The sequence below is a fragment of the Peromyscus leucopus genome, chromosome 1 (assembly GCF_004664715.2).
Source record: "Peromyscus leucopus breed LL Stock chromosome 1, UCI_PerLeu_2.1, whole genome shotgun sequence".
NCBI classification, from domain to species: Eukaryota; Metazoa; Chordata; class Mammalia; order Rodentia; family Cricetidae; genus Peromyscus; species Peromyscus leucopus.
This window is the reverse complement of record NC_051063.1, coordinates 186746265-186767953: the sequence shown is the minus strand read 5'-3', so window position 1 is coordinate 186767953 and position 21689 is coordinate 186746265. Positions and strand designations below refer to the sequence as shown.

General features: G+C 39.8%; 1 protein-coding gene across 1 annotated transcript in view; it reads right to left on the bottom strand.

The window, feature by feature from the left end:
- Window positions 1–15967, bottom strand: part of LOC114688505 (zinc finger protein 431-like) — a 43245-nt gene extending 27278 nt beyond the window's left edge. The window contains exon 1 of the mRNA XM_037199776.1: window positions 15923–15967. Coding sequence (XP_037055671.1) covers window positions 15923–15967 — 45 coding nt within the window. The remainder of the gene's footprint in view (window positions 1–15922) is intronic.
- Between the last annotated feature and the right edge of the window lie 5722 nt (window positions 15968–21689).

Sequence of the window (21689 nt, the reverse complement as noted above, 5' to 3'; positions counted from 1 at the left end):
AGCACCTCCCTTAGGGTTTGAGTGTGCTCAAGGACTCAACACAATGGGTTCTGGCCAAGGCTTTCAAGCCAGGCCCAGACCTTTCCCAGGTCTGCAGAAATGTGCATTTTAATAGCACTTGCACATGGCCTCCAACAGCTGATTCTTCTGTCTTCCAGCATTCCTTAGACACTTCCCCTCTCCTCCTGGATACAAGGTGGTTAGTTTGCACAGCTCATTACAAAATGTGGAGTGGAGTGATAGTCTTGTACCTCAGGTAGAAGGGTGCCTGGGATGTTAAAAATTAAAGAGACTTTCTGTGGCATCATGCTGAGTTCAGGCTAATGGTAGTTACTTTTTACCTAATCAGCTCAGGGACTTCAGGCAACACTGAGATAAAAGCAGGAGCCAGAGCACAAACACTGTAATAAGTCTAGGCTGGATGATGGCTCCATTCTGTAGGAGTTTTCTTCCTGAAATCCAAGTCAATTTCTTGAAAAATGAATAATAATGAAAAGAATAGTCTCCAAGTTAACATGAATACATAGAGAGAAATAGGACAAGGAAGAATGCTTTGGATGAGTCTGGTTGTTACCCAGCACATCTTCCAGAGTGAAAAGGTAGAAAAAACACAGCAGCAAAAAAGAGCAAACATCAAATAAAACAGCAGTATTAGTTAAGGTTCTCGAGGAAGACAGGACTGATAGAATGAATCTCTTTCTTCTATGTCAAAAGGGGATTTAATAGAATGGTTCATTGGCTGTGTTCCAGCTAGACCAGCAACGGCTTTCCACCTACAATTGAAAGAGAAAATGAAGAGACTGGATGTATCAGCTGGGCTTCACTGTTCATAGGAATTCCTAAGAAGTGTCTCTTATCACTCAAGCAGACCTGAATTAATGATGGATTTTCTTTTTTTCACATGATTTAATTAAAAAAAAAACCTGACAGATGTACCTAATTATCTGGATTTAAGTTAATTCCATATATGGTCAAGTTGACTGTCAAGAATAGCCACAGCAGCCAACACAAAAGAGCTGAGAAAGATTTCTTACCTGTGGCGGACATGGAGAGCATGGGAGCCATTTCCACATCAATGCCTTTCTTCAACAAAGGAAGAATGGGACTTAACATGGGGAGTCTGGACATGACAGTTTAGAGGTGTATGTATGTCCTAAGAAGTAGAACAGATCTACTTCTGAATGTGCTCATACTCATAATACAAAAGCAGACACATTTGGGGCACTCTTAGCTCAAAGTCATGCAGATAAATACATAAATTCCAAAATGATGGACAGAAATGCCTCTAGTATGTTCCTCCTTTCTCACAGGTCTAAACTCAAGTAACTGATACTGAGGATGTAGATTGCTTAGGAGCCAATGCTACCTTTTAAAAATGATGTATGTTCTCAAAGATAGACGTATTGATGCTACAGTTCACACGAATACACAGGAGAGAGAACGTGAATGCAGGAAAGACCAAGGCAAAGTTGCCGATCAGCACGGCGAACACTGTTCTTGGATGACTGTCCTGAGCCATCCTAACCTCAGAATAAGACTGTTTTAGCCCTTGGGCAGTCTGGCTCTGAGGAAGACCACAGCCTTTTCAATGCAGGACCAGAGAGCATTCATTTTAACTGGCCCGGGCTGTTGTCGGTCTCAGTTCTGTTTCATCATTGTAGAAAATTCTACTGTTTTTAACTGAAAGAAGAAAATTAGTAATCATCTTGTGAGATGCTTCCCTCTCCCCTCCTCCAAAGATATTTGCTGACCAGCAGTTTGAGAAGAGACCAAAAATTGAACTTATAAGCTGGGACAATAAGTCTATGTATCCTGGACTTGGCAAAAACAAGACATAGGGAGTAATGCGCTCAACTGACCAGAAGTTGACCTCAGAGGAGAGTAGGACTGGAACAATAAATCTGAATGTATGTATCCTGGATTCAGCAAAAGCAGAACATAGGGAGTAAAAACTTATTTCTCTGTAGATACCCTGAATCCTGTTAGCCATCAGTAACCTCATGCTTGTAGTTCAGCCAGTAACTTCAAAGGAATAGCTCACCCCTAACCCCCTCGTCCAATCCCAAGCTGCATGTAAACCTTTCCTATATAAACCCCTTCAAGTGCGTGCTCAGGGCTGTTTTTCCTGTTGTGTTGGATGTTGGATGCTGCTTGTTTTGTTAATAAAAACCTTTGTGTGCTTGCATCGGATATTGACTCTGTGGTGGTCTTGCTTGGGGTTCTTGTGACCTGGGCATAACATAACCTATTTTTATGTATAATGGTGTTTGCATGCCTGGGTCTGTGTTCAGTGCTGTATAGTGCAGAACTAGCTGATAGATCCCCTAGGACTGGCGATACAGCATGTGGTTAGCCTACATGTGAGTGCTATGGTTGGAAGCCAGGGCCTCTCAAACAACACCCAGTGTTCTGAACTGCTGAGTCATCCCCTTGACCTCTCCTTTTTAATTTAAAATTTATTTTTCTACATTTTAATGAAAATATGGCTGGGTGGTGGTGGCACACGCCTTTAATCCCAGCGCTGGGGAGGCAGAGGCAGGTAGATCTCTGTGAGTTCAAGACTAGCCTGAGTTCCAGGAAAGGCACAGAAACCCTGTCTTGAACCGCCCCCCAAAAAAAAGAAAAGAAAAAAAAAGAAACCATATTACATCACTTTCTCCCTTTCCTTGTCCTCTTTCCATCCCTTCCAAATCCTTCCCTTCCAACTTTTTCCTTGTTAAGTATGTATAATTATGCTCAAATATATGAATACTACCTGTGAGTCCATTTTTTGTGTGTATATGGTTTCAGAGGAACCATGCTGTACTGGATAACTAGAGAGCTCATCCCTTCCTAAGGCTAATTCTCCCACGTGCTGGAGAATTCTGTTCTTTAATGGGCAACAGCAGTCTGACCCCACGTGACTTAGGCTGCCTTGGTCAGGAAGCATTACCAAAAATAGAAAACTGGGGGTAGAAAATACCTCAATAGTTAAGAGCACCGACGGTTCTTCCAGAGCACCCAGTTACCATTCCCCATTCACACTTCAACTTGCTACTCTCTGTAACTCCAGTTCCTGGTTTCTGACACCATATCCTGGCCTCCCTGGCCACCAGTCATAAATGGGCTTCAAAGACACACATACAGGCAAAACACCCTTATACATAAAATAATGACTAATATTCTTTGTGTAAAATGAGAGAACCTGTACCATAAAACTTCTTTTTCTTTTTCTCTATCTCCTTGTTTTTTCAAACAATGTTTCTTAATGTAGCCCTGGCTTCCCTGGAACTCACTTTGTAGCCAAGGAAGGCCTCAAGCTTAAAGACATCCACCTGCTTCTGCCTACAGTGTGCTGGGATTAAAGGCATACACCACCACTGCCCTGCAAACTTATCTTGCAAGCTGGATGTGATACTGCATTCCTGTAATATACCACCAAGGACATCTTGGCAACAAGATCACTATAATTTTGATGGAACCCAGTGCTGCATAGTTCACACACACACACACACACACACACACACACACACACACACACACGATAAAAAGAGCAAAACTGAATAACATAAAAGAAAAGCAACATTGTAGAATTGGCACAACATAATACGGCCTAAAGTTATTTCAGATATCTGCCACAGGTGCCATATCACAATTCCCAAAAATGAATATTACCAATCATGAGAGGGTATCCCATTAATCTCAGTACTTGTTAAGCAAAGACAGGCTGATATCAGGAGTTCAAGGGCATGTTAATCTCCCTACTCACTTCCACAGCAAGAGCCATCTCCAAAATAAAAGTTAATGTAGTTTTGGTTTTCTTGTTTGTTAGAGACAGCATCTTGTTTTGAAGGCCAGCTGATTTTGATTCACTAAGTGCACTATAATAGTCTGAATCTTTAATAAAACTGGTATATACTTAACCCTTTGCCTTTGGCTCATCATTCCTAGCTTGCCAGTTTTTTGGAGAAGAGAGATCATCCAGGGAATTTAGTATTGCTCTGGTTGGAAATAAAAAGAATATTCTGAAAAGGGTTTCTTCTTCATGGCCTCCTAGGTTTGTCAATCTTGGGATCATTCCTACCCGTAAAGGCAAGGGACTGATACTACTTGCTCTCAAGCTGCAGTTAGAAGAAACTCCTCTCCAATTTCTGTATCTAAAATGGAAGACTTTCCTGTGTTCTGATCTTCCACAGAACACTTCTGTATTGTTCCATTTCTATAGATGCTGTGATAAACACACCATTCCAGGGTAAATGATAAAAGAAAGCACTAAATTGCTCTTACAGTTCCGGAGTGTTAGAGTACATGATGGCAGAGAAAATATCTGAGAGTAGGATGAATTGAGAGTTCATATTGTGAACCTCATGCAGGAGGTAGAGAGTACACTAAGCATGCTCAGAGGCTTTTGAACTCTCAAAACCAACCCCCATGGCACACATCCTTCAAAAATGCCATAGCTCTGCTCCTTTCCAAACAGTCCCACCAACTGGGAAATCAGGAGTCAAACATATGAGTCTAGGGGTGCCGTTCTTATTTAACCACCCCAGCTCTCTTCAACAATTGGATAGGAGAATAACTTCTTATCTGACCAAACTCTACCACAGCCTTATGGGAGACTATAATGTTTCCAGCATACAATGGCACAGAACAACCATTCCTATTCCACAAAGAAAGAAGCAGAGCATAGCAAGGAATGTACAGACAAAGCAAGATCAAATTCCAGCGAACATCAGCTCTTGAAGCTCCTTGTCCAGGATCCTGAGATTATGGTGAAATTGCCTAAACTCCACGGGGCTTATGTAGGCCCAGTCCTCCAGCCCTGTCCCCTGCAACACACATAGCTTCTCTTTTAGGACAGATCCACTGCAGGCCTGAAGCCTTCCTCAAAGGACATCCCATGGCCTTCATTTCTCCACTCTCCTCTGTATGGCATTCTATTTTACTCTGTGGAAAGTGTGTTAGAGGGGCTGGAGAGACTGATCGATGAATGGTTAAGAGCACTGGCTGTAGAATCAGATTCTATTCCTAGCACCCACATGACTGCTCACAAAAGTCTGTGAGTACATGCCCATGGAAACAATAATGCTAAGTAGTTACGTATAAGCTAGTTGGTACCTGCCACTGACTTGGATGATTGTATGAATGAGAAGATTTTCTATGAGTCCTGACACTTAGATACATCAGTGGCATTGTGGGGGGTGCACACCTTTAATTACAGGACTTGGGATGCAGAGGTAGGTGGATCTGTGAGTTCAAAACCAGCCTGGTCTACAAAGAGAGTTCCAGGACAGCCAAATCTACACAGAGAAACTTTGTCTCATTAAAAAAAAAAAAGTCAGTGACACAAAAATATACTTCTGTCCTACAAGAGAACATGAGAGATTTCTTTGATTTACTTTCACTTTTTCAGAAAAAAAACCTGACAATAGGTGACATTAGAGATGATTAAAGGTCTTTTCCAGCTTGTAGTTCCAGGCAAATACTCTATTGTTTTTTGAAAGACTGTGGAATAGTGTGGGAAGTATGGCTTGAGAAATTAGTTTGAGCTCAGAAATCAGGCAGCAAATAAAAATTTCCAACAGCCATAAACCTTGAGTACTCCACTACAATTAATTTCTCAAAGATGACTCCATTTCCCAAAGTTTTTAAAAATTCAAAACATGATCCAGTATTCAAACACATGAACTGTGAAGGATATTTCACATTCAGGCAAAAAATTCAATTCTGGAGACAAATATCTGTGACAATCACCTAGTAACACAGGTTAAATTAACACAAAGTCTGTGTTCCCATATAATAACACTCCCACAAAGGATTTCTCCACCTATGATAAGACAACAAAGAAGTTGTGAATCAAGGCATTTAAAATACATTAGTGGAAGCATGACATAGGTGTGGTAGATCAAAGTGGGGAAATTCTTCTAACACATTTCATGTTGGACCTCAATGACAACATCAGTCTATCCATGAGCGAACATAAAAGTATAATGGTAATAGGGACTGAGATTCCCCGACAAGGTACGTGGACCTCAGGAACAGATTGCTTACAGCGTCGGCATGGACTTCAGAGTTTTCTTTCTTTTCAAAGTCCTTGGTTCATTTATAAATGGAAAACTCTTGCTAGTGGATCAAGAAGGTCTATGTTAGTAGCACCTGAAACATTGGTCTTCTCTCTTAGAAAGTAAATCTAAGTGTAATGTGAATTTTGTGTCTGGGGTATCATCAAGTATTTGTTCATATTATATGGTATTCACAATGTTTGTAGAAGAGAAAGTCACTCTCTCTTATGTTATAAAGGTCATATTGTATTTAATGGTAAAGTTAATAGCCAATGGCAATTTTAGCAAGTTTAAAGGGGTGTTTCCCATGGAATTCTAAAAAAGACCTTTCAAAGGACCAAGTTGCCAGAGGTCTTAGGGTTACCAAATCCTCTTTTAGTTATCCCTGCCAGTTGTGTGGAGTCTACCATATGCCCATTTTGGCCTGCCACCCACAACTTGGAATTGAATTCTCTGACAAAACCAGCACTTGGTAAGAACTGCTGCCACTCCATTTAGAGCAACCTCTCATGGTTATTTCCTGTTACCATACCTTGAATGTCCCATTGTGGTCTTGTCTGATGATGATGGTCTCAGCATCCCCCTATGTTATCTCAGTTCAGAATATGTAAGGTGACAATATGTTAGTTCTTCCTTGCCACAGTTAGTGTTGTATTTATTTGTTTATTTATTCACATATATAGCTTTTTTTCTTATTTTAAAGAACATAATTTATTTGAAGGCAATGGAATCTCAGGTCAAAGATTAGTGTTCCATACAATGTCCCTTCCCAATCTATGTATCCACCCTGTCCCTTCTTCTTTTTTATTTTATTTATTTATTTAAAAGATTTATTTATTTATTTTGTATACGATGTTCTGCCTGCATGTATCCCTGAAGGCCTGAAGAGGGCACCAGATCTCATAGATGGTTGTGAGCCACCATGTGGTTGCTGGGAATTGAACTCAGGACCTCTGGAAGAGCAGCCAGTGCTCTTAAGCTCTGAGCCAACTCTCTAGCCCATAGGTATTTTTATTTTATAATTAATCTCATTTTATATATCAGCCATGGATTCCCCTGTCCTCCCTCCTCCCAACACCCAGTCTTCCCCCCAATCCACTCCCCATTCTCTCCACCTCCAAGGCAAGTAGCTTTTGAAAAGACTTGTAACAGCCCATTTATTATATAAAGAGCAATCCTTCATGCATTGTGGATAGTAGAATACATGGTCACTGCATCTTCAGTAATTTTCACTATAGAAAGGAAACTTAACACAAATATATTTACAATAGTGTAAGTACATTGTAATGAGAGCCTCAATGGTCTGTCTACATATATGGGGTTCTATGGGGAAAACAGACTCCCTAATATGGGATAAAGTATAACCAATTGCAAATCCTTAAAGCTGGGGATCTATCACATCCTGCTTCATGGTGACTGATCCAGTCTTACCCACCTAAGAACCCATGACCCCTTCACCTTCCTTTTATGTGGTCACATAGGCAGATAAAAAGCATCACCTCTCAGCCGGGCGTTGGTGGCGCACGCCTTTAATCCCAGCACTTGGGAAGCAGAGCCAGGCGGATCTCTGTGAGTCAGGCCACCTGGCTACAATGAGCTCCAGAAAGCGCAAAGCTACACAGAGAAACCCTGTCTCGAAAAACAAAAAACAAACAAAAAAAAAAGCATCACCTCTCTCAGGCCAGATAGACCAAGGTCATGGGTGGAACAAATTCCCACTACATACATCTGCCTACATGATGCAATTTTAAGAAAACATAATTTGATCTATGCCTTGTATTAAGAAAAATGTGGGAAAGCATGCATTTCCAACGCATGTATTACAACAAATTTCAACAAACATTTAGTGGTATTCATTCATTCATTCATTCATTCATTCATTCATTCATTCAAATGAATCACTAAAAATAAAATGCCAGTTTGCCTAACATTGCTTAGTCATGCTTGTATGATACTTGTTTGTGTCCCAAGATATTTAGTTTTAGGTTTTTTGTTTTTTTTTTTTAACCTTCTCACAAGCTACAATCATCTGGGAAAAGAGATCCTTAGTTGAAAAATGCAACTATAAGTTTGAACTTTAGGCAAATTCATGGGGACATTTCCTTGATTAATGTGAAATGACTCAGTATAATCTTGTTCAGTGACACCTTGGGCAGGTAGTTCTGGGAGGCATAAGAAAAGTAGCCAATGGGACAGAGTTATAGCTCACTGAGATGAACACACACTGCTCTTTCAGAGGAGCTGAGTTCAGTTGCCAACACCTACATCAAGCAGCATAAAACTGCCTGTAACACTAGCTCCAGGAAGAATGTGTGCCATTAGTTTGTATCCTCCATGTGAGCCTACATTCATGTGAATGCACAGGTATACACACACACACACACACACACACACACACACACATTAAAAATGAAACAAACAGAGGAAAATTCATCCTAGAAAATGGACTAAAATCTCTGAAACTGTGGCCAAATCAATTCGTCTTGATTAATCTAGATCACTTGTTTCTCACAGACATAATATATTTGGGACAGATCATAGAAACATTAGGGAGAATATCAGAAAAAAAATCAGTTTATTTTCATGAAACTTCAACTGTAACTCGATTACTTACCTATTTTGATACAATTATTATTGTATTAAATACTATAATTTTACAAGTAAAATATATCATATTATATATCTCAGTGAACATCACCAAACAATACCTAAGGTAACACATTAATAAACATGACCAGATAATAGAGAATTCCAAAATTTAAGATATTCTTTTATAATGAGCTATTTTTAAATCATAGATGAAAAGTAATATCAAATTTAGACAGAAACCATTATCATTTTGGGAAACAGTAACACTTCTTTGAATACTCTAATGCATTGATTTCAACTTCTAAATCATGTATTTTCTCATGTAATATTTTGGCTGTTTTCTGTACTTTGCTAATTTCTTCAATTTGAAAAAAAATTACATGTGTACTTGTGTGTTGTGATGTGCATGTGGAAATAGGAGGACAACTAACATGTGTAGTTTATTTCCTTCCTCCGTCTGAGATCTAGAGATCAAATGAAAGTGCTCAAATTGGCAGCAAGTGCCTTTATCCAGTAAGGGCTTGACTGACCCTTATTTGGCTTTAAAAATGTTCCCTTATGTGATAGTGTGTGGATGTGCATATGTAACAGTCCAAGCCAAGAAATCATAGGAAAATTTATGGGAGTCTGTGGTAGTATTGTGTTCCCCCCAAAATTGTGTACCTAATAAACTTATCTGGGGCCAGAGAACAGAAAAGCCACTAGATGCTTAACATAGGCAGTGGTAGCACACACCTTTAATCCTAGCATCCCAGAGGCAGAAATCCATGTGTTCAAGGATACAGCCAGGCATGGTGACTCACGCCTTTAATCCCAGAAAGCGAGCCTTTAATCCCAGGGAGTGAGGGTAGAAAGCAGAAAGGTATATAAGGTGTGAGGACCAGGAACTAGAAGCATTTGGCTGGTAAAGCATTTAGCTGGTTAAGCTTTTAGGTTTTGAGCAGCACAGTTCAGCTGAGAGCCATTTGGATATGAGAACACAGAGGCTTCCAGTTGAGGAAACAAAATCAGCTGAGAAGTTGGCCAGGAGAAGTTAGCTGTGGTTTGTTCTGTCTCTCTGATCTTCCGGTGTCCAGCCCAATACCTGGCTCAGGTTTGATTTTATTAATAAGACCATCTAAGACTCCTGCTACAGGAGTCATATCAGTTTCTCAGGGATTGGATTCAAGTCATCATACTTAGCACCGCCTACCTTTCCCACTGAGCAATGTCTCTGGCACTCAATTGAATTTCTGAGAATCTGTTTATAAAACTGTTATAAACACTGGGGGCTGGAGAGATGGCTCCGGGATTAAGATCACTGGCTAATCTTCCAGAGGTCCTGAGTTTAATTTCCATCAACCACATGTTGGCTCACAACCATCTATAATAGAAACTGAATCCCTCTTCTGACATGCATGTATATATGCAGAGCACTCATACATAAAATGTGAATAAATATTTTTTTAAAAAAGCTGTTATAAACACGTTTATGTTTATTCTTCAAAATAAAGTGACATACACACAAAGAAAAAAAAAAAAAAAAAAAAAAAAAAAAAAAAAAAAAAAAAAAAAAACAACAAAGTAAGAGTACAACTATCATTTTGACTGGCAAATAGGATGTATTATTCAAATATCCCTATTTCACTGTGTCCTTGGATGACAATACTGTTTGCAGTTTACAAAGGAGATACAATGTTTACTGATGGAATATTACTACAAATGTCAGAAGAGAAACCTGATATGAGACAGAAGAAAAACCAAAACTAAGGGACTATTCCATTGTCACTCACCTAATAATTCTTTGGTTTTATTTTGACTCTTTAAAACTTTTCTTAAGGTATGAATTTATAAAATTTATATGTATATATTTTAAACTTTTGTCATGATATTAATGATCATATAGTGTACTAAGTAATTCTAGAAAAAAAGTCTTCATTTAGCTGCCTGTACATGTTTTTGTGTTTGAGTCTCTATCATTTTTCTGCAGGGAATCATGACTATGACTAACAGCAAATTTGAAGTTTCCAAAAAGATGATGGGGCTCCACAATGATGATTCAATCAGGATTATGATAATACCACTAAACGACAAACACCACCCAAAGATCAGCTTTGCACTACAAACTGTTCAGGACAATTTTGAGATGGCTAGCTGAGATGATCCAGCCTCACAGACTACTCGAGCAAGGACTTGAGACAAGCCCTGTACTTTCTCATTATCCAGAGACTGGACAACAAATGATACAGCTACCTCTCCCAGGACTTGACAATTAACTCAATTTTTTTTCCTTTCAGGATCCTCTAAAGATGCCTTTGCCCCCAGACAGCAGGAAGTAATTTTAAGAACATGACGCCCATATTCCCAAAAGGTAGGGGATTTTTTGGTCTTTCAATGGGTTTTGGATAATTTCCACTGTTTAGGATGGGTGGTTACAGGTTGTTATTGTTAATAATCAGGAAAAAGGCTCAACAAAGAAGATTATATTTAAGGTTCTTGTTTGGGAAAAAAAGAAAAAGAAGTAGAAAAAAAAGAGGATATGGATAAAAGGTAGATTATTGAATCTACTCTGGAAAAAAGATATAGAAATGGTAGAATAAAAGGTAGAATATTTAATGTATTCTGAAAAGAAAAAAGAGAGAATATAGATATGATAACATAAAAAGATAGATTATTGAATCTACTTTTAGAAGACAACTACTAGTTTTAAAATATTTTACATTGGATTGGATTTTTGCATATTGTATATAAATTATGTATAATGATACAAATGTGAGATTGATTTTGTTAGAAAATTCTGTACATATATTTCTAATCTTTCAAGGTATTGTACCTATGCAATTCATTTAACAATGTAATGTAACTTGCTTATCCTTGAAAGTTATTATTACCAACCAATTAGGATATAAAGAAATGAAAGTTAGTAGTTAGTCATTAAAATCAGACTTGTAGTCATATTAAGTATGTATTCAAGGTCAAGCAGAGATATGTTTTAGATAAACAGGTTATCATCAAAGACTTCGGAAATCTACAACAAGCAGAGATATATTTTAGATATACAGGTCATCTTCAAACACTTAAGAGATCTACTGAATATGTCATTTAAGACATTTTAATAACAGATGTTTTCTTTTTTTTTTAATGCCTAAGAGACGTGTCTGCTTGTGGCAGCACCAATCTACTTCATAGAAGATGATGGAAATTGAAGAAACTCCATATGGAGTTTACTTTCATTGCAGCAAAATTTAGCCACTGGGCAAGAAAGTGCCCTAGCATTAATTGCTGCATTATGCTCTCCAAAATGGACAAGCAAGACACAAAGCAAAAGACTGCCAATCCTTGCCAACAGAAAGTAGGAAGGCTCTGTTGAAAATCCTGCTTCACAGATGAGTCTGACAGATATTCTAGGCCTGTAGGCCAAAACGGGTGCCCCAACATTGCAGAGAAACCTCAGGTGACTGCTTCTGTCATAACTTAAATTTTTGTAGTCATTTGTTTGCACTTCCTGTTTTAGTAGGTAACATTATTTCCTTTTCGGGTCTCTGAGGGAGTTGAAGACTAGATAGTTATAGTTATAATTCTTCTTGGTTATGATAAAAGATAAATTAGATATGAAACCTTAGACTCACAAGTATAGGATAGATGATAGACTATTTTCTTTAATTTTGATAAATGCAAATAGACTAGAAACTAACTGTAGTTGTTGCTTGATAACTGTTCTATTATATATAATTTTACTATGTTAAAGTTAAAATCTTCCTTTTTGATTAGAAAGAAAAGGGGAAATGCCGTGGGATAGTGCTCTTGTACACTGGTTTAATAAAATGCTGATTGGCCAGTAGCCAGGCAGGATGTATAAGCAGGGCAAGCAGACTAGGAGAATGCTGGGAAGAGGAAGGGCAGAGTGAGGAGTTGCCAGCCAGACACAGAGGAGGCAAGATGACAAAGCAGAACTGAGAAAAGTTACCAAGCCATGTGGCTAAATATAGATAAGCATTATGGGTTAATTTAAGTGTAAGAACTGGTCAGAAATAAGCCTCAGCTAATGGCTGAGCAGTTATCAAATTATTAAGACTCTGTTGATTATTTTATAAAATATTGCAGGACTGTGGAGTCAGTGGAATGGGTCTGAGAAACCTTTCAACTACAAATACCCCCAGCTGCTAACCAGTATAGCACTACTGGGAGTCTGTGTAGATAGGGGTGCAGTTATGGCCTTTCCTTCCCAGGAGCTTTCAATGTGTTCCACGGAGGTTTTATGGTAATGTGGTGATCATGTGGGCAAAGCAGGGAATGCCTATGGCCCAAGCTGTCCTTGTGATAGAGGGAACAGACTTGAACTATGGCCTGGATAGGCAAGAACAGAAAGGTATAGATCTACCAAGTCTGAGAAGGACTTCATTGAGAAAGAGAGATAGAGCCTCTTTGTCCATCCACCTGGACTACAGGAGTGAGATTAGGGAAGACACTGAGAACTTCCCTGTTACAGTCCCCAATGGAGGGCAAAAAAGTCTGAAGTGGAGCAACCCTAGTCACTGTTCTCATTCCACTAGTTTTCTGTAGCTTCTCAAGGAGGCCCTTGCTCAAAGGCAAACTGTTTTCTCAGTATCAGGGCAAAGACTGGAGCCTTGGAGGCTGCATCTTTTGCCTTAAGAGCCCCATCAGCCCTGACTTTCCATTAAGCTGATTCTTCTGAGTTTCTGCATGGATGTGATCATTGTGGGTCTAGTTTGCACTGATAATTCAGAGACACAGTGCTGCCAAGAAACCGGCTCTCAGCTGCTCAGGGAGTGAAGAGGACAGTGGAGTTAGTGGCTAATCATACAGCAGACTTGTTTCTATGAGGGAGCATAACTTAATTATCTGGGGCAGCAAAAGGAGGGAGCATACATACAAACGCACTTCAACATACCATGGTATATGGCTTTATTTTCCCCACAACTTATATCCCTCAGAAAAATCTTTAAAGTAATAAAAATTTACTATGCAATTACATTCTATTTTTCTTCAAGTGAACAATTAAAATGAGCACCAGTAAAAAATGGTATGCCCCCCAATACCCTCACATAATTCAATGTTTTACACATTATAGGTAAAAAAATTCTTTGCAATGACCCACATACATTCATGTCTAAGCAACTCATTACAGATTAACAAATTGTTAGCATGTGGGGTATTCTTCTCAGTCAGTTCTTTTACTGTCAGGCTTCATTTTGCAGTTGCAAAGAGAGAATCGATCAAAATATTATTTGTATCAAAATATAATCTTATTAAAATCTTAAAAGAATCACAAATCTAAGCTTCTAAAGATGAAAAACCATTAGTCATGTCTACTTTAAATCCGTGGGGTGTGTAATCACCAACAATTTTTTATTAAGTCATATCAGGAAGCCAAGGGCAAAAATGAATTAATCTTCACATTTGGTCACCAATCCATCTTACCAAGAAAGGCACATCAACTAGTAATAGCCCAGCTGCCATTGTTTTTGTTCCCTGAGCCAGGAAAACCTTATAGTATCCTTGGTGTTACTTTACAAGGAGAGTGAGATTTATAAAACTACATCTTTTTTATTTTGCATAATTTTAATTTCAGAATAAAGTTTTAAAAGCTACAGAAAATATATAATACCCAAATAGCTATTCTGTGGAAGCAGTTTTTTTTTTCTGCCTAAGGAAAATCCGAGATAGGGAGAGGAGATCCTCTAGACATTAGCAGAGAGCCAGGTGGGTCAGGGTGGGTCAAGGCTGCTGGGGAGTCACTTGGAAACTATGAACACACAGTACATGGGCTTTCCAATGAGGAGTCTTTAGTCTACTCCTTCCATAGGAGAAGCACCTTCATCACCTTCATGTGGGGGAGAACTAATGAGGAACAGCAGCACTGAGTTTCTATGCTATCACCTTATCTTCATCAATGACTTATAAGAACATAATATTAGAATCCAGCATGCTCCACTATTTGCCATCTGTACCTCACAAACCTCCTTCCACAACCAGGCTGAGTTTGATCACACAGTTGACAAAGTTGAAGTGGACCTTGGGATCCTCAAAGGAGGACCCAGAGGAGACAGAGCAGTTTCAAACAGCATCATAACCCGGTCCTTGACAACTTTGACATATTTGTCCACCTATGCTTTCTGCTGCAGCGTCTGCACAACGGGGTGGAAAAGACTGGCATCTAGATGCTTTGGGCCATTATGTAGCACATTGTAGAGCTGTCTTAAAGTGCCTAAGACTTCATGATCTGTGGGAGACCTGCTCCCACATTTATGTTCAGGGAACTCTTGAGGAGGAGAAGGAAGAAATATTTAGGTAGAAAAGGTACCTAGATAAAGAGAGGAAAGACAGAAAAACATGATAGCCTTGGGAGGAACTGAGTCAATAACCACAGGCCTAGAACTTTATTCAAAAAGGCTTCTTATAACAATGCCAAGGGGTGAGGCAAAAGACTTCCCCACGCTAGATACAACCAAGTGTGGCCACTTTCAAACACCTGGCACCCAGGCCCGTGGTCCAATCATCTTCTTATGCAGCCCTGCTGGTAAAGCAAGCTCAGATCTCACTAGGAAACCTCTGTGGTCTCCAACAATGAACTGCTTCAAGTTGGCTATCCAGCGACAGACTTATTGTTAATATTCTGACCTGCCCCTTGGGGCCGCCTTGTGTCCTGACAGAATCTTCTTCTTTTTTTTATTATTATTTTTGAAATTTACAACTTTCCTTTAAAATTAATAAAGACAAAATTCAGTTCTAGTTAGGGTGCTATTATAATCCATGCAAGCTGTCATATCCCATTGGGTTTCTACTGCAATGCTCAACGAGGATAATTCCCGTCCACCCCAGCTTGGGGCCACCTTGGAAAACAGTGGAAATTTCGTTGAGAAACTGGGAGGCTTGTTGTTGGGGTGAACAGTAAATTTAAACCACATCAGTTCAAACTCCACTGGAAGCAGCTAATTTCAGCTCTGGCCTTGAAGTCCAAGGTGGAACCAACTCAGACCCTTCTACTTGGAAGCAGAACTTGTAGCTGATATAGTTTCCACCGTGGCTACGGAGCCAGGAGAGCTCCCCTGGGAACTGGGATAGGATGCTGTTCGGAATCCTCTTCTTAAGGAAAAACTCTGCCCCTTTATTTTTCTCTCTCTCTCCCTCCACTCCCATGAGGTGTGTACCCCTCAACCATTCTCTCTCTTTTCCTCTCTCTCTCCTCTTTCCTATCTTCTCTTTGGCTCGCTATTATAATAAACCACTTCTGCATGGATGTAGCATCTGCGTTGTGAATGCCTAGCCACCGCCCCAGCCGCCATGCTCACATGGAGCAGCTTGCCTGCCAGCTCACTGCTGTATCTGCGCAGCATGTCAACATGTTTCCCTGAATGTGTGGGATACCCCCTGCCTCCTTGAGTAATAATTCATTACGTTGGTGCTATGGACTTGACAGAGGTCCTCCTGACACATTTCTCCAGCCTACCAACCTTCTGGGATACTCTGAGACAAGCTCCTAGCCCTGGAACCTTCAACACTCACTTCATCCAACACTGGCATAATTGGCATGCCCACTACCCCTTTGATAAGCCTCTCTTTTGGCCATTTTCCTACAACTGAGGATTTGCTCATCTCTCATGATTGTGGTGCTGGTACCACTTGTCTTTTGGGCTCTAAACTGTAGCTAGAGTTTTCCTGCCTTGCCCACAGTCAGGACAAATCTTTGTCACCCGCCAGTCCCACAGCCACGCAGACCCAACCAAGTAAACACAGAGACTTATATTGCTTACAAACTGTATGGCCGTGGCAGGCTTCTTGCTAACTGTTCTTAAAGCTTAAATTAATCCATTTCCATAAATCTATACCTTGCCACGTGGCTTGTGGCTTACCGGTATCTTCACATGCAGCTTGTCATGGCAGCGGCTGGCAGTGTTTCTCTCCTCAGCCTTCTGCTTCCCAGAATTCTTCTCTCTCCCTGTCCCACTTACTTCCTGCCTGGCCACTGGCCAATCAGTGTTTTATTTATTGACCAATCAGAGCAATTTGACATACAGACCATCTCACAGCACTAAACCCGTCATGTCTATGCCTTCCCTGGCCCATAGCTATTGTGACTATGGTCCATTTGCTGTCTTGCACTCTTTGTTTCCACTGACACTCTGGGATGCTGGAGGCCAGTCTTGTTTCATTCACTGGCACCTTGTGTCTTTTGGGCTCTTGTCCACCACCCCATATGAAGGCATATGGAGGCACATTATGCCCTCTGAATTTCATAGCCCATATTCTCTGTGACGATGGTCCATTGACTATCTTATTATACCTTATTATGGAAAAATATGCCTACCATATCCCAGTCCCTTCCTCATCCACAACTCCCCGTGCATATCCAGCCTCCACTAAGCAATTACATCAACTGTTGCCAGGTTCCTTTCTGTGACATGCAAAATTGCCCACCAGGAAAAGCTCACTCTCCTTGCCTGTCCCTTGCTCCTAAGTCCTATCCTTATCTGTAATTCTATCTCTTAAATCTTTTCTCTGCGTCACTTAACTCTGCTGCCAGGACCTTCTGTTCCACCGGTGGGAATTTGGCACACAGTTCTGAGCCCCACCCCACAGTCTGCCATGAGAAAAGGGTGGTGGACTTGCCACAGAAATACATTTCTGCCACTGCCACTACCACTGCTGCTCACACTGTTCAAATGCCTCAGTTTATCCATTCCTTATCTTCTGCCATCTTAAATAAGAGCAACCACATGGTAAGCTGCCATGTGTGATAAGGGCAGCCATGTGGTCAGGCACCTTTAATGAGGGCAACCACATGGTCAAGACATCATCTTAGCTAAGGTCAAAACAGGTCATATGACCTCACCACTACTTTTAATAGGAGCAGCATGGGTGGGGGAGAGGTTCAGTGGAAGCTTGATGTTAGTTGTCCATAGCTGCTCATGTGGGTGAGGACAGCATACCCCTATGCTAGGATAGAGTAGCAGTACTAATACTTAAGATTTTAAATTTCAAATTTTAACATTAATACAATTCTGATACTATTTCGGTCTACTGCTACTTTTTAGAGGACCCATCCCTGCTCCAATTCAGGAGTCTTTCTCATATGTCTATTGCTGAGAATGACATTTTTCTCTCCCAGTCTCCACTTACCAAAACTACAGGCTTGAAATCTCCAAATCAATTCATAAATTCTAACTCCCATCTCTAGTCTATATTCCAGCAGGCTGGCAGAAACATCAAAGCAGCAGTTGTGGACCAGCAGAGATTCTTGTCTAAGTGATGTGGACTAGCCCAGCCAAATGTGATTGTCACCTGCCTCAGGAGCCAGGTCAGACAACCACATGCTTCTGACAAATGCTCCATTGCCCAGCCTTGGACTAAGCCTTTCAGCCTTTTTTGGAGCCCTGACAACACAATGCCCCAACACCACCTCTACGCAGTTCCAGAAGAGAATTCATCATTCCATTTTTCCTGTCCAGAATAGGCTGAAATGCTGGGTCAAAAGGAAACCCCTGGCATAGAGGACTGATTGCCTAGGGAATTATTATTTCTATATAATTCATTCAGGATAGAGTTTGTGGTCCACCAAGAGGGTCCTTTTCTCAGAGTTGGGCTGCACCCTGAGTCACAAGCCCCTTTTCTCCTGTTCTCATTTGGCCTTGGGATCTTTCCCGTCACTCTGCGTTCTCAAGCGACAGTAAGTCCTCGCCTTATGGAAGCTGCTAAGATATAGGGGATTTAGAGAATACTAGCTGACAGTCAGCCATTCATACCTAATTGACAGGCAGTCCTCAAATGCTCAGAAATCTGAAGAATATGGCATTTAAAATGTTAATTTAAAAAAAGCTTATTATATCAGACAGAGACTCCCAGATTCTGACAGTGACCCAAAGTCTCCAAAGATGTTTCCATCTGGATAATGGCAACACAGACTTTTGGGCAAGTTGCTCAAATGCAGTACCTGCTGCTAGGACCTGGCCCAGACTGTGAACAAACAGGACCCCCTTTTGCCTAGACAAAATAAGGTCAGTCTTCCCTATGTCCCTCTTCCATGGGGAAGCTTCCACCTCATGGTCCTGGTGGGTAGAAGATTGATGCTGTTCTGATACTTCTGCCAACGACATGGAGACCTGGGTATGGTTAACTGAGTTTGGACTGGTCCCTGTCATTTTTAACAGATTTGAAAGCTGCCTGGTCTGCACTCAGATATGATTTATCCCCATTTGACATTTATCCTCTGATTCCATTTGACAACCAGGCATTTTACAGATGACAGTAATCTGAAAATGCCCAGCATACCATCATGGTTCGCTGCACTCTCAGGATACCCTCAGGATCCCCATGTAATATATCATAATGCATATCACAATGCAGCAGGGTGACAAAAAAAGCATATTAGAGATTGTCACCTGTGGATAAACAAAAAAATTTTTTTTGACAACATAGCCTTGACTGTCCCAGAACTGCTAAGTAGACATGCCCATAAGTACTTTAGGATTTTAAGGGGAGATGACTGCTGCAGCTACTCTGGAGGCTGTTTCCGGGAAGGTTGCTTGTGTCCAGGGATTCGATGATAGCTTATACAACACAGGAAGGCCTTTGGTTTTAAAAAATATCTAAGTGGTGGTGTAGGGGTGTGCATATGCCATAGTGCAAGTGGAGCTAGAAGTCAGAGAAAAACTTGTGGGAGTCCTCAGGGCTTCTTACTTACTGAACTCAATTCATCAGGCTTAGTAGCAACCACTATTACCATTGAGTCATCTCTGTGCCGATCATTTTGTTTCTGAGACAATGTTTACGAGAGTGTTATGAACAAGGGTGTACATTTGCTCTTCAGAATTAACATGAACCCAAACACAATGTGGATGACTATCATTTCACTTGCAAATAGTTATATTATTTCAATTGGCCCTTGTTCTCATATGTTTAGATTAAAACACTGTTTACCATTTTAAACCTTTATTGATACAATATTATTACAAAACTTATATCTTTACCAGTGAGATGGTACAAAGGGAAAAATATGTGAGGTGTGCAAGGCTAGTAACTTGAACATTATCACAGAAACCATGTAACCAGGACAGAGAAAATACTCAAAAAATATGTCGTCTGGTTTTCACATATCTGTAATGGCCTACATGCCCATAACCACATCACAGACATGTTTGGTTAGAAAGAAATCTTTTTGCAGTTAGATTTTCTGGTATCTCAAGTCAATTTCTTGAGGAAGTAATACTTCATCTAATCATAACATAATACAGGATGGAACAACATATATATATCTGTCTACCTCAGTCTATGTTATGAGATATGCATAAACAATTGAGTGCTACCTATCTTACTTTACTACATTTCTACCATAAAGATGGAAATGCTGCATTACATACACACACGGCATTCAATGTTTCTGATATTCTCTTCTATTAATCATTTAAAAAGTGACATTATTGAAATATGTGGACTGAATAGAAAACATAAGGCATACATTGTCTATCCAAGTTCTCAGAAGGCAGATACATGGGATCATAAGTTCAAATGTAGCCCTGTTAATTACTGAAAACCAAGAAGGCTAGATTACAAAGAAGACCATCACAAGGAAATTTGTGTGAATATGAAAAACAAAATCAGTAACAATATACCACTCTTCAAGAAATTACTACTTGACAAGTTGTCATTCTCAACTACCTAATATTCAAATACATAATCAGTGGACTATTTGATGGGCAACCCAAGTCTATACATTGTAGCAGAAAAGTAACTATCACCAAATAAACACAATAGCAGAGTAAAATAAACCACAGAATGAATGTAAGGCCCTCCAAATAAAATTCAATAAGGCACTTGCCACACATTCTGAAGACTTCTATTGCTAATCTATAAATTTCAAAGTACAGTCCATAATGCAGTGATTTCTACTATAAGACTTGAGTGAAGATGGTATAATATTTACTTCCTTCAAGGCACTGATGAAAAGGAGACAAAGGAAGAATTACTCTTGGAATTGGAGACAATTGTGGTATTTTATGTCTTTAACAAGTTGTTTACATGAATAGGGCACTTCTTGCATGAATTTTTCCCTATTTCCTGATATCAAGATGATATACAAAGGTATTAACCTACTATTTATGGAGATAGAGAGATTGCTCTTTCGATAAGAAAAGTTCCTTCCCAGCATCCAGGACAGGTAGCTGGCAATGTCCTCTAATTCTTGGTAGAAGATAATCTGATGCACCTTGGGCCACAACAAAAACATGCATATGCTCACATGTAGACTCAATGATATAACATAACTAAAGTAAAAAAAAATTTTAATCAAACATAATTCCTATTCATAACTTTCTCTAGGTGAATGACTCATTCATGTTGCAGTATCCAAAGGCTTACCTATGGAATTTTGCTTCATCATTAATCAGTAGCTGGAACAGAATGCAGAAACATTGGCAAACATGTTTTTACACGTTGTTTTCACTGAGTTTCCAGTATTTCTCTCATGGCTTTGATGGTGACAGAGATACAGGAGGGCATTGCTACTCTGTTAATATATGTGGTTATAATAAGAAATATCCTCCATGCTTTCAGGCATTTGAACATTGGTGTCCAGTGGTGGGGATAGGCTTAAAAAGTGCCACATGGATGGAGCAAACATGCCACTGGGATTGGTGTTCTAGGGTTTAAAGCTTCACTCCCCATGCAGTTCCCACTCTCTGATTCATGCTTTCAGGTTGATGATGTGAGCTCTCGGGTGCCCTGTCATGATGAACTCTTGTTTCTCAGGAACCATAAGCCGAAATAAACTCTTCTATAATTTGCTTTAAACATTTTGTTTTCACACAGCGACAGAAAAGGACCTAATACACACAGTATGTCTGGGTATTTTCATGTGATTGAAGATAAGTCTGGTATCTAAAAGGTTTACCTTATTGTTCAAATATGTAATGTTTTGCTCTATGCTAAGCGCATCTATGGCTATAAAAGATTTGGAAAGATCTTCAGTCAGCAGCCCTCTACTCTGTTCAGTTACACAAAATTATTCTGAAATAATAAAATATTCTTATGTGAACAATATGTTCAAGCATTGTTATGCCCTTC